This window comes from Liolophura sinensis, chromosome 3, assembly GCF_032854445.1.
Source record: "Liolophura sinensis isolate JHLJ2023 chromosome 3, CUHK_Ljap_v2, whole genome shotgun sequence".
In the NCBI taxonomy this organism is placed as follows: Eukaryota; Metazoa; Mollusca; class Polyplacophora; order Chitonida; family Chitonidae; genus Liolophura; species Liolophura sinensis.
The window spans coordinates 424,078-439,217 of NC_088297.1; the positions used below are offsets into that span (position 1 = coordinate 424,078).

General features: G+C 40.7%; 1 protein-coding gene across 1 annotated transcript in view; it reads left to right on the forward strand.

The window, feature by feature from the left end:
- Positions 1–4,359: 4,359 nt before the first annotated feature.
- The window catches only part of LOC135463919 (calpain-1 catalytic subunit-like), a 39,267-nt gene continuing 28,486 nt past the window's right edge, over positions 4,360–15,140 (forward strand). Inside the window, 1 exon segment of the mRNA XM_064741384.1 lies at positions 4,360–4,602. Within this exon segment, the coding sequence (XP_064597454.1) occupies positions 4,360–4,602 (243 nt within the window).

Sequence of the window (15,140 nt, forward strand, 5' to 3'; positions counted from 1 at the left end):
TCCTGATTACTAAGCAGACTTAATGCCACAGATGATGATGCCGAGGTTTCGGGATGCTCTAAATCACCGGACATCCTCCAGAGTGGAATTTATAGAATTAAAACATTTTGACCATGTCACCGATTGTTTGACCCGTACTTTATACTACATAAAATACTTGACGTGTATCGGGCTGTGTTTCTAGATGGAGAAAAATACTCTAAATACTATACAAAGACAAATGGAGTACAGTAAAAAAAAATACCGTTTAAATACAAGCACCTGCAGGAGGTGAACGGAATTGACTTACCATCGATTTGTGTACACTTCTGTCAACTGTAACTTTACAGAATGTGTTGTTGAGTGTTTCATTGTTTTTTTTACACCTATACAGCGCTTTAACTGCAAAAAAAACCAAAACAAAACATGAACCGATGACCTTCTTGCAACAACATTGAATATGATTCAGTCTTCAATACGTGTTCTTGACTGACAGTTCGGAAATTCACATTGCCTGTAAATGTCGGAAAAGTACTGTTTATCACCAGGAAACGCACTGTGTAGCCCAAACCGCCAGAAAATTTCACCGCAACACTAGAAATAAATATCCATACATATCACCTTGAGTGCATGGTATAGAAACAACGGCGTGGAGAGACTTGCGGCTCCTTGGAGCATGGATATAGGTATTCAACTGAGGTTTTACACCTTCTTATGTAAACAGCGCCTCGTGAAAGGCACCTCCGATGCGTACGTGCACTGTGCGCTACTCTGTCACGGAATCTTTGCAATAGTTTCAAGCATGAAAATTATACATTTAAATCACTTACAACATTGTCTGACTTGTCCTATAAACCTGAACGCCATCACAACAGTAAAATACTCTCCATCACGGTTTTCATCACCTATGTAATGGATAAATATAAAACCAATACAAACTGATTTTGGGATCACGTGATGTTTTCACACTTCAGGTACTTATCCCAATCCTAGACATACAGTATCTTGAGTAAAACTGTAGTATCTTTATAGTCCGTTTCCGTCTACTGTAAATGCTAGTTTTAGTAGATACCATGTAAGTTTAAAAACACCGAATACATGTGCGAACTGTCTTCCACGTCTTTATCCAGTTTATACCAACAAAAAAGGACGATCCAGGTAAATACTCACGAGGTCAGTTCCGAAAACAACTTTCATCACAAACTACCGAAAAAATAAGAGAGTATATTAAGTATGAAATTAGGACTGATCCATGTAACGAAAATCAATCAACAGTTTCCATGCTGGAGAGACCCCAGGAATATACCAGACGAATGAATCAGTTAATATTTTGTCGACAATTACAAATAAGTGCGAGTACCTCACTTCCTCATTTGATTGCAACTGTTCGTATATCCAACTTGACGATCTAATGCAACACCACGAATATACGGCTTGGAAAGAGGTGCAGTTATGGAGTTTAGTGCTTCTTTGGGATTTTGAATTTGGCCGTAGCTTTACCAGAAAAAAACAACATTAGTTCTGTTTCTGACAGTCGTATGGTGTTTTTTTTTCTCAGAAAGTAAGAGATACAAAATCTTCACATAGGGTCAAAACATTGATGCATCGGAATGTAAATCGATGTGAAAGGATTACTGTAATGTAGATGGTCAATATCAATTTTCCACAAATCTCTTAGACCTTAAAAAAGCTCCCAAGAAGTGGAAAAAGCGGCGAAACCGGGGGTATTGAAGTCGTTTAAGCCCCCCCCCCCCTCCAAAAAATTAATGTGGGGGACTCAAGCCCCCCCCCCCCTCTTCCCGTTTGAATAAAAATGCCTAAAAAACAATGGACAAAATGCAGATTATCCCGAATTTTTCCCCAGTAACTTGACAAAGGTTGGTGCATTTGTCCTGGTTCTCAGGTTTCCGTCAATCTTAAAACTGACCGCCATTATATAAGTGAACAATTCTTGAGTATGGCGTCAAATCAAATGAAAACATGTATACCAATACCTACATGTAAACCAATACATACATGTAAACCAATACATACACGTATACCAATACATATACGTAAACCAATACATACACGTATGCCAGTACATACATGTAAACCAATACATACACGTATACCAATACATACATGTAAACCAATACATACACGTATGCCAGTACATACATGTAAACCAATACATACACGTATACCAATACATACATGTAAACCAATACATACACGTATGCCAGTACATACATGTAAACCAATACATACACGTACACGAATACATACATGTAAACCAATACATACACGTACACGAATACATATATGTATACCAATACATACATGTATACCAAGACACACACGTATACCAATACATACATGTATACCAATACAAAGATATGTACCAATACATATATGTATACCAATACATCAAGTCCTGGTCGTCTCCATATAAACTGTGGGATATTCCAAATAAAATTTCAATGTTGATTTCTTAGAGTTGATTTCTGAGATAAATAACCAATGAATTGTATGTGCGTTATCCATTATGATGCAAGGAACGCGTTATGTCACTATGCATCCAAATAAATATCAGTTAACGTATTTTACTATTTCTGAAAAGGAAAATTGTACGCTGAGATAGAAATACTCCATGCATTCCATGTCGTAGTTTGGCACGTCAGTTTTAGACTTTCTGTCCAGGATTGGTCTTAATTTTCAGTTTCATTTGGTGGACCTGGCGCAAGGAATGGTTTTGGCAGGTTGATTAGAGCACTGCTGTTGGGGGTGGCTGACGCGATCTCTGGGTGCGGGTTGAATGTGGGCGGGGGAACTGGCTTGAGCTGTTAAGGGAGGGAGAGTGGGCGATGTACATGCACAGAGTTAGGCTAAGCACGTCAATATTAGATTATAGTGGCAAAAATAACTGATGTTACCAGCGTCCTGGTTGGATGGGCCTTTCACTTATAGTAACGCGATCTGCGATTCGTCGAGTCATTAGCAGTTCATTTAGAGCGACAAGCAACAGGTAAGGTATGTGTACAACGGCAGGTGTTTCCCTTTCCCCGAGGGACATGGGAAGAGTGGAATGAGTTGCCGACGAAAGACATGATTGCGATCCCCCAGTTGGTGGACAGTTTACATCTAGGCGACAGCTAACGCTCTTCACCCCACCCCGGTGTGATCAGCATCAGCGCTCGCTGTCAACCGTTTCCGTGTGCACGCGAGATTGAGCAGCTAGCAGCACTACCGTCGTTGTGTTATCGAGACCGCGAGTGGCGATTACTGATACAGTTGGCTGTTCTGTAGGTGAGGCCTCTCCGGCAGACTTTACCACTATGTCGATTATGACTCGGTATTAAGCTACCAGCCAGCCATTTTCCTCCAGAGACACACTGGATTGTTACCCTCACCAAGCCGGTAGGGAATACCAGACTCATTCCTGCTACCCGATCGGCTTGTCTCGGTGTATGTATCACAGCTGATCTATATGCCTTATACGTCTCTTGACTGCTGTTTGTATTATACAGCGTCTGTGACCATGTACAGAAAATCGGTCTTTTCAACAAGCTCAGATGATCAGCTCTGTCACGCCAGAAAGAAAGATTTATTGACTTTTGTACCAGGCAAGCCAACCATCAGTTGTTTTTCGTGTTTCGTGTGTTTTTAGTTGCTGTTGTTTCCTTTCAAGGATGCTTTATCACCTGTAAATAGCACAGTGCATTGTTACCTGATGTTCATGCTTGGTTTACCTGGAAGTTTTAAGCCGGTTTATTCTAACTGTACCGTTTATGTTAATTAACGCCTATAACAGGTGATAAAAGAGCAGTGCCGCCAGGTGGTGCAGCGGGTGAGTGCTCTCTGGATGACGGAGTGATGGGGAATGATGTTTGAGGACCTGCACACCAGCCATAACGTAAGTCAGGAATCAATAACCACCGCAGATCGTCGTTTGAAGTTCGCTAGCGCGTCGACAAAGCTTAGTTTGCTGGTACACTGATACGGTCTCACAGGAGGTTAACATCATCCATGCATGCTCCCACATCATGTCGACTCTCCTCGAATTGATTGACGCACATCGGCAAAGACATGACAAGAGATCTGCTGATAAATACCCAACGTGCCAAAAGCTTCTGAAAGAAAAAAGCCAGCGATGAAGAATTTGTCGTACGCGAAACAAAGCTTGACTGAAAGGACATGAGCGATGCATGTAGACTACACAGGACAATTCCAGATGGTAATCAAAGAACCCAGTTTGATTCTATCTCGATGAAACTTAATAGTTTGCATTTTTGAGTATCTCATCTCATCTGGGGTCTATTAAATCAGCTGCCGGAAGTTTACATCCGTTGTTTCCGGAAAACAGACGTGTTCACGAGTTTTATGGGTAGGTGGTGCAAGATGGCGTCGTGTTCTTCTTCCGGTTGCGGAGGCCATCATCGTGGAAGTAAAAAGCGGGAAGTACCGTACCAAGATTATTCCCGGATAAAGAGTAATGTACTGGGGAAGATCCAGCGGAAGCAGACGGCTGTCTCATTGGCGGACCTGTACACCGATCCGTCTTTCCCGCCGAACCAAAGCTCATTAACGTACGTGTACAGTGGAGACGACAAGTACGAGAAGATCGAGTTTAAACGACCAAAGGTAAGACGTTTTTACCTCTAGTTCTTTCTAGGCACTCGCTGGTTCAGCGAATTAAAGCGCTGGCTAGATGCAACAGTCAGAACCGTCACCAATAAGACCCCGGGATCGAATCCTACTCTCAGTCAAATGTTTTTTTCTAGTGCGACCCGAAGGTGGCTGCTTTAGTCAGGCCATTCTGGTTACATCCATTCAGAAACCTGACAGCCGTCATATAAATGAAACACGAAATTAACATAATTTTGTATGTTAAAAGTTTCCCACACATATTTGAAAAACTAAGGTTGAGCATTTTCAGCCAATGTTTTCATGTAACAGACAAACCGATTTGAAAGTCATCAGTCGGCTTTAATTATTTTACTTATTTCAGTGATGTTTAACGTCGATTTTTCACATCTTTGACAACGACCAGGTTTATGGAGCAGGGGAGGTTGGGGGGGATGAGGGGGGGGGGGGGATGACGCGCCCGAAGTAAACTACCGGCCTTTAACTGATTGATTTAAAACCGCTTTCAAAACAACGAAAGCAGGATTCGAATCCCGGAACTCACTGGTCAAGGGTCTGATAGTCACAGCGAGCCAGTCAAACAGACGTGAGCTTCAAGGTGTGTTTCCCCTTCGCTTGAAATCCCAGACAACGGGCTGGCCCATTCTCCACCAGTCGACCGTGCTGATTTTCAGAAGGACGAAGCCATATTCTTGAATGGCTTTATCTTTCTTACATATGATCAGCTTTAGTTCCTGTTTGTATAATTATTTAATTATACATCCAAATTTAAAAATTATAATTCTTAATTAATACGTGTTCTACGAGGACTGATGTTTTCGGTTCTCTGGGAAATATTTACGTGTTCTTGTGAGAACTGATTGCTTTAGGTTCTCTGGGAAATATTTACGTCTTCTTGTGAGAGCGGATGTTTTAGGTTCTCTGTCAAATATTTACGTGTTCTTGTGAGAACTGATGCTTTAGGTTCTCCGGGAAATATTTACGTGTTCTTGTGAAAACTGATGTTTTAGTTTCTCTGGTAAACATTTACGGATCTTGCTATTATATACATAAAGAACGTCTTATCATGGTTTGTGTGTGTTTCCCGATTCTTTGGAGCTGGCGCTTAGATCAAAATATCATATGCCACAATTATGTAAACGATTACGTAAATGTTCGATATCAGTGATGTTTTCACTTTCTATAACCTCATGGAACGTCTGGCTCTTTATACGTAATATACATGTATAATGTGGGTGCACATATAAAATTACGTATAGCTGTCAAAAGAACTTTGTTGGGGCTCTAAGCTGTTCCGCGTTCCCAGAATGTCCATCGATGACGTCATCCCGATTTCCGACCGTGGACGGAAAGTATGCATAAATTAGAAGATCTATTAAGAAACTTTCTTCTATTTTTTTTTTCGGGCGGGGGGGGGGGGGGCATACCTATATTTCATATTCCATAAAACCATACTTTTCGCTTCATAGAATCTTTTCACGTATCCTTTAACGGTGTGCAATGGAATGATGTCATGGCTACTTTAGAAAATGGTAACGTATATATATCAAGTATTAAAAGAAATAAGCTGCGCGTGTGAAGGTTTTCCAGCATTCTGCTTTGCCCGGTTTCCTCCCACCTTAATGTTGGTCGCCGTCTTATAAGTGAAATTTTCTTGGCTACGGCTATAAAATAGCAATCAATCAAATAAGTAAATAAAAGAAAGGGCTTGAGGAGGCTGAGATAGTGTTTTCGTTTTTCTGACGTCTCTGCCTCCCGTATCCCCGGGGGGCCTCCGTGGCTCAGTCGGTTAGCGCGCTAGCGCAGCGTAATGACCCAGAAGCCTCTCACCAATGCGGTCGCTGTGAGTTCAAGACCAGCCCATGCAGCCTTCCTCTCCGGCCGTACGTGGGAAGGTTTGCCAGCAACCTGCGGATGGTCGTGGGTTTCCACCCACCATAATGCTGGCCGCCGTCGTATAAGTGAAATATTCTTGAGTACGGCGTAAAACACCAATCAAAAAGTAAAACAAAAAAAAAATCCCATATCCCCGTGACTCAATGACCATAACGTTGTTCAAAGTTGTGTACAAAATTTGCTAGTGGTGACGGTGATGTAAAGCGAGTAAATATTTAGCTTCTGTGTGGTAATTATTATTGCAGCCATATTTTTTGTGTATGAGGTGTAGTGTGTGTGTTGCAGGTTGTGGGGGGGGGGGGGGTTGTTGAGTGGTCACGTGGAGAGAACTTAACCGCTCTGTCATAGGCTAAAACATAGATGATGACCTTTTTTGAATTTGAGATTGAAAAGCCAAAAATGGGAATATGAGCTGCATGAGTCGACGCACAGACGACGGAGTAATGTAAATCTATGAATCTCTATGGTTACTCAGCTTTGACATGTTGTGCTCATCATGGATTTGACCTAGAAGGCTGCAACCTATACAGTCGCCACTCTCCTGCTCGTGGATACGATTGTCGTAACTTACAGTCGCCACTTTCTCGCGCCGATACGATTGTCGTAACTTACAGTCGCCACTTTCTTGTGCGCAGATACGATTGTCGTAACTTACAGTCGCCAGTTTCTTGCACGCAAATACGATTGTCGTAACTTACAGTCGCCAGTTCCTTGCACGCAGATACTTTTTCGCTGTATGTAATCTCCACTATCTTGTCCCTATACATACGATTGTGGTAACATATAATCGCCACTGTCTTTCTAGTAGATACAATTGTCGTAAAACTTTCATTCCAAAAGTAGGATGGGTAAAACAATGCTTCAAACCGACGTATGTTTGTATCGAGACTGACGCTTTGTACCTATACATATAGGCCTATATTCCTGTTTAGCAACCTTTCTGAATACGACGGTGTGGTAGTAAGTATTTATACTCATGAGAAAACCCAGGTACACGATTCGTATTCAGTGTTTATATTCATTAGATTCATATCATGGATTCGGAATGATCTTACGGTATGTTGTCCTGAGTAATGGGGTACGTATGGTCATCTGGCTAGTACGTCTTTTAATGTACATATGGTCAGTTAATGTCATACATCTGGTATAAATTCACACAAGGCCACAGCTGTCCTGGTATAAATATACGCTGCACTGTCAACAGACACAATATACTCAGTACAAGTTCACACAAGATAGGCTGCACTGTCAACAAACACAGAATATTCAGTACAAGTTCACACAAGATACACTGCACTGTCAACAAACACAGTATATTCAGTACAAGTTCACACAAGATAGACTGCACTGTCAACAAACACAGTATATTCAGTACAAGTTCACACAAGATAGACTGCACTGTCAACAAACACAGTATATTCAGTACAAGTTCACACAAGATACGGTGCACTGTCAACAAACACAGTATATTCAGTACAAGTTCACACAAGATAGGCTGCACTGTCAACAAACACAGAATATTCAGTACAAGTTCACACAAGATACACTGCACTGTCAACAAACACAGTATATTCAGTACAAGTTCACACAAGATAGGCTGCACTGTCAACAAACACAGTATATTCAGTACAAGTTCACACAAGATACGGTGCACTGTCAACAAACACAGTATATTCAGTACAAGTTCACACAAGATAGGCTGCACTGTCAACAAACACAGTATATTCAGTACAAGTTCACACAAGATACGCTGCATTGTCAACAATCACAATATATCGAGAACAAGTTCACACAAGATAGTCTGCACTGTCAACAAACACAATATATCGAGTACAAGTTGACACAAGATAGGCTGCACTGTCAACAAACACAGTATATTTATTACAAGTTCACACAAGATACGCTGCATTGTCAACAATCACAATATATCGAGAACAGGTTCACACAAGATAGTCTGCACTGTCAACAAACACAATATATCGAGTACAAGTTCACACAAGATAGGCTGCACTGTCAACAAACACAGTATATTTATTACAAGTTAACACAAGATACGCGGCATTGTCAACAATCACAATATATCGAGAACAAGTTCACACAAGATAGGCTGCACTGTCAACAAAAAGTATATTCAGTACAAGTTCACACAAGATACGGTGTACTGTCAACAAACACAGTATATTTATTACAAGTTCACACAAGATAGACTGCACTGTCAACAAACACAGTATATTTATTACAAGTTCACACGAGATAGGCTGCACTGTCGACATCCGCAATATATCGAGTGTAAATTCATTCAAAAAACACTTCAAGGTCAGCAAAAGTAATATATCGAGTACAAATTCACACATTCAGTATACGCTGCAAGGTCAGCTACTGTCATCAATTTTCAGGAAGTATGAGGTGACGCAAAAATTTTAATAATTTTAGGGTATGGCTTATATAGCCTAAATCCAAATAATCCCATGATCATCTTCCGGTTCTTCTCGTTCCTATCAAACTGCACATGAAAAAGGATATACCCAGTATGTGGTAATGGGCATGTCTGTATGTGATAATGCAAGTGTGGCCGACGCTATGAATACAATTCAGGCTCTGATTAAAAAGGCCTCTGTTACATGCTTCCGCTCGAAGAAAATCCGAAGCCAAGTTTATTTATCACAAAAACTGGGCGCCGACAAGTCTTTAGATCAGTTCTAACCTCCAATCGCGTGTAAACTGTTATATGTATTTCTCCACGTGCAATGCAATCTCCGATATCCGCTAGGCCGCCTATATCCACGTGGCAATCAGTGCGACGCCATCACCGGGAATTTAATGACAGTGTTACATTATCAGGAATCATCCGACCATTTTTCACCTGGTAATGCCCCGCAGTTGCCACACTGGAAGCTAAGGCGCTTTTCTTCCATATACGCGTGTGTCATTACGTCTTCTGACAATGTGCTTATTAAACCAGAATAAAGAGTGATATTTGTATATATCGATGTGAGAAAGGCTTTGTTGTGAGCCAGTCACGTGAATTATCTCGACATCGACAGGCCTAATCAAATCCTTATTTTCATTTCCCGGAAATCTCACAGCTGATTCGTAGTAGTCATTCGGCTTCAGGTCACTTAAGTGAGATAAAGAAGTCACACTAAAGAAGTGGACGACGGGCTTTGATTTTTAGAGATCCACTCATACCATTTCTTAAACATCTGTCACAATGCAAGGATTTCAAACTTTCTCCGTAAGTAAACAGCTTCATTACTGAGTATATGAACATGCACGTTGGGTTCAAGTACATCGTGTAACATGCCGCATTCGTATTACTACATAGTTTTGTTTATAAAATGTATCATCTGTGGCAAAATGTTACAGGCCTGCTGTAGGAGCTGCAATTTTACATTCACTGTGTATCATCTGTGTCAAAATGTTACAGGCCTGCTGTAGGAGCTGCAATTTTACATTCACTGTGTATCATCTGTGGCAAAATGTTTCAGGCCTGCTGTAGGAGCTGCAATTGTACATTCACTGTGTATCATCTGTGGCAAAATGTTACAGGCCTGCTGTAGGAGCTGCAATTTTACATTCACTGTGTATCATCTGTGGCAAAATGTTACAGGCCTGTTGTAGGAGCTGCAATTTTACATTCACTGTGTATCATCTGTGGCAAAATGTTACAGGCCTGCTGTAGGAGCTGCAATTTTACATTCACTGTGTAACCGGCCAAGCCGCAAGCAGGCGGCTTTTTGCAGTAGTGATAGATACAGAAAATTTCATTTAGACTCCATTCATATTTGCGACTTTACCCATAAATCGGTTTATGCAGGCCGTCAAATATGGCCTCTTAGCAAAATTTAGTAAATGACCAAATTTAGTAAATGACAGAATTCTAAAACATTCATCGATCGGGTTGCTAGGGATCACAAATATTCCATGGTACCATGTAGTTACAGTTCAGCTATTTACCAGACATAGTACATGTAAATGAATGGTCCAAACATCTGTCCAAAATACAGTTTTCAAAGGTCACTGAACCTCCCGTTAATTGGGCGATTTGGAATCACTTGTTGTTGGTGCGGTAACGAATAACGGTTCACAGAACACCACCGGTTTCTGGAACAGGCCGCGAGGCCGTTTTCTGATTATCGCGACAAACTATCTCATTTGACCGGCAATTCACCGCCGCTGGCAGCTGAGCCTCTATTGCATTATGGGATGGATAATGACTCTGTTGTCCGTAATGGAAGTCTTAACAGATGGTAAACTCCCAACCTAATAGACGTCAGCATCCCTGGGAAAGAATCACACCCTGCTTGTTGGCGTTTGGCTTATCCTATTCTGCAAGGACACCGATTAGGATGCGTTCTAATGCTAAGAACTGAACTAAGGTTCTTATATTCTCTGTTGATTTCTCTCTGTTAACATGTAAATATGTTGGACAATAAAAAGTGCGAAGTTGACAAAAGTTTATCTTATACTGATTGTCGATAACTTTTGGTAGAGGCTATAGCTAGGTACTTTGTCCTCAACATAGCTAGGCAAGTTAGACGTCTCATCTAGCCGGGTTAATACTCATGCGATGGATTATTAGTGAAATAATCCCATGGCTAATGCGTGATAACTACTGATCGCCTGAAATAAAAAATTAACTTAAAAAAAAACAAAACAAAAAAAGGGCGCGTTGTTGGCAAAGTCGCGGCAGGTCTAAGCCGTCCTATACTAAGTTGATATTTGGTGTCATGACCACACGTGTTAAACATAAGAAACTGCAGCAACGGGAGCATAACCAGAGCAGTGACGACAGTGTGATATCTGACAAATGGTCACACGTATACGTATGCTTTCGGTGAGATAGGGACTCTTATCGGTTTACCTTATACAATCAGGGTTTTATTCCGACTGTTCATGTTCTCGCTTAAAAAGCAGCAACGTACACGTCTCCTAGCAGAATGGCATATTAGCAGAATTTAAGTTTTTAGTTAATTGATGTTAGTTGCAATTTAATAAATGTCACTGGTCTTTAATTACTCAGATGAACCAGGAGTCTAGCGCTCATGTTGGCTTCCTCTCCGGCCGTACGGATGGTCGTGGGTTTTCCCAGGGCTCTGCCCGGTTTCCTCCCACCTAATGCTGGCCGCCGTCGTATAAGTAAAATATTCTTGAGTACGGCATAAAACACCAATAAATAAATAAAGAAAGAGATAAGTAAATACTCAAAATGATATGTCACAAGTGGTCTACGTAATAGCTTTGTGGATCCGGGCCAAAGTTGACAGTACTGTAAGGTAAATGGCCCACATCCAGTCAACACGGGATATCATACCATTGTTGTAAAATCACAGATTTATAGTTTTTCCTTGTGATGTGCCTTTATTCCGTCTATTACAAACATGTGGCTTCATTCTGTCTATTACAATGTACCTTTATTCTCTCTATTACAACGATGCCCATTTATTCTGTCTATTACAACGATGTACCTTTATGCTATTTAAACTGACGGCCAAAAGAAACTTTACGACTTAGTGTGTTAAATTTTACCAATTTTCTCAGCAAATTAATACCAAATTATTGTAGGAAAACATTGTACGAAGCATATTCCCATGTGCGACAAGCGCCACACGAATTTGTTTTGAGAAATCACGTGCCATTGGGTGGCCGCAACTGCACATGTAATAAGTGTATAAAAACGTTACACACGGTGTGCTGGACTTGCACACTGACTAAAAACCACCAAAGTAATGCCTCGATTGACTCTAGAACAACACGAGATGGCCCTGGATATGGTATCCATGGGAGCCACTCATGCCCACAGTGCAAGGACCTTATACCTGAGGAACCACTTCCTGAGCGACGGACACCAGTGGTCATAATTTACCTAACAGCTCAGTGTTACGTGGATGAAATTCTACGTCCTGTTGTTCTGCCATTCCTTCACCAGCAGCCACGTGGTGTCCTGTACCAGCATAACAACGCCAGGCCCCATACAGCTCGAGTTGTACAGAACTTCCAGGGCGTCAACGACGTCAACGTCTTACCGTGGCCTGCACGTTCCCCAGATATATCCCCCATAGAACACCTTTGGGATATCATGGGTCGTCGAGTAAGACAGCGGCCACACCTTGCAGCCAACAGACAAGAACTGGCGTTCGCTCTCCAAGATGAATGGCAACGAATACCACGTCATCTCATCAGACTTTTTCTATGCGTCGGAGAGTTTTTTCAGGCATTAAAGGGGTGGCCACTCTCAATATGGATTGGTTTTGAAATTGACTGATTTTTAAAATAATCAACTTTTTGTATACTCTGCTCATTGTTAACCAATATGGAATTTTTCTACTCCTGCTCTGTTTGTTCACCTGTTCACTTTGTTCACTTGTAAACTGATTTGAGGGCTGCTTTGTCCCTTCTTACTCTCTACTTACTTTCAATATCTAAAGTCATTGGTCTTTTCAATATATTAAACTTCAGTCATCCTGTTTTTTGCTTTGGCAAAATAAATTTTTGTAAAGTTTCTTTTGGCCGTCAGATTATTACAACGATGTACCTTTATTCTGTCTGTTACAACGATTTCCAGTTATTCTGTCTATTAGAACGATGTCCCTTTATTCTGTCCATTACAACGAAGTGCCTCCATGCTATCTATTACAGCCATGTACCTTTATTGTATCACATACAACGGCTAGGGTTTTTTTCTACGTCATACAGCTACATGTTTTTTTTCTGTCTTGTACCATGTCGTGGTTTTTCGGTTTCTTACAACGACCTGGCTTTTGGCTTGCTTTTTTCGGTTCTATCCAACGACGTTGCTTTTGTCGGTCTTATGCAACGACTTGGCCTTTTTCCTTCTTGTCCAACGACCTGTCTCTGTTTGGTCCATTACAACATCTAGATATTGTCGATTTCTTCGTAAAACCCCAATGAAATAAATACATTAATAAATCACACAACTACCTGGCGTTTTTCTGTCCGTCACAGCAGCCAGAGATTTTCTCTGCATTATATATACGACAAAAACACTCCCACTCGGCGTACAAATACGATAGATAAACCCATGTGTGAGGTGGTTGTATAAGAATTCAGCATTACCGAGGCATTCGACGGTTACACATTTTGTCAGGTGCTTGGGTAACTGCATGTGTCCTGTTATTGCAATATACCTTTACAGAGTTATCAGTGACGTTCAAATCAATAGTTCCTGCGATTAATCATTAAATATGTGCTAAGGTCGTTAATTTTTTGTTGAAGTGGTAGCCAGTGTACAGTTCTGTTATCGATAGGTAGAGTATATACGTCACACAGACACAGAGTACGCTTCTCTAGTTTATGTATGAGGAACTACAGTTACACAACGCCTGAACTACCTATTCATAGTTTCGAGCACACGGGTTAGGAGTAGGCGGGGATAAATAACATGGAGCTAAAAGAATGATTTTTGCAGTTTAAAAGTACGTTGTTTAAGGCAGAAAAACCGCGACGTTGTACAAGACAGGAAAAACAGGTCGCTGTATGACGTAGAAAAAAACCTAGCCGTTGTATGTGATACAATAAAGATGCATGGCTGTAATAGATAGCATGGAGGCACTTCGTTGTAATGGACAGAATAAAGGGACATCGTTGTAACAGACAGAATAAATGGGCATCCTTGTAATAAAGAAAATAAAGGCACGTTGTAATAGACGGAATAAAGGCAGATCGTTGTAATAGACAAAATAAATGGCGATCCTTGTAACGAAGAAAATAAAGGTACGTTGTAATAGACAGAATAAAGGCATATCCTTGGAATATACTTAATACAGGCAGATCGTTGTAATAGAGAGAATAAAGGCACATCGTTGTTATAGAGAGAATAAAGGCATATCGTTTAATTGGACAGAATAAATGGGCATTGTTGTAATAGAGAGAATAAAGTCACATTGTAATAGACAGAATAAAGTCACATCGTTGTGATCCACAGAATAAATGGGCATCGTTGTAATAGACGAAATAAAGGCATATCGCTGTAATAGAGAGAATAAAGGCACATAGTTGAAATAGACGGAATAAAGGCACGTCGTTGTAGTAGACGGCATAAAGGCACATCGTTGTAATAGACAGAATAAAGCCACATAGTTGTAACAGAGATAATAAAGACTCGTTGTAATAGACAGAATAAAGCCACATTGTTGTAATCGTCAGAACATACGCACATTGTTGTAATAGACAGCATAAAGGCAAATCGTTGTGATAGGCAGAATAAAGGCACGTTGTTGTAATCGACGGAATAAAAGCGTTTCGTTGTAATAGAGAGAATAAAGGCACATCGTTGTAATAGACAGAATAAAGGCATATCGTTGCAATAGACAGAATAAACGCTCACCGTTGTAATAGACAGAGTGAAGCACATCGTTGTAATAGAGAGAATAAAGGCACATCGTTGTAATAGACAGAATGAAGGCGCATGGTTGTGATAGGCAGAATAAAGGCACATAGTTGTAATAGATAGAATAAAGGCACACCGTTGTTACAGACAGAATAAAAAAGTGACCCTTCTGCAAAAGATGGATATCATTTCGAGATCTTTGCATAAGATTGAAGATTAATAGACAATGAACTGTTGAACTTTTAGATGAAAGGATTTCGCTTCCGTTGGGATTAATTGTGCTGCAATA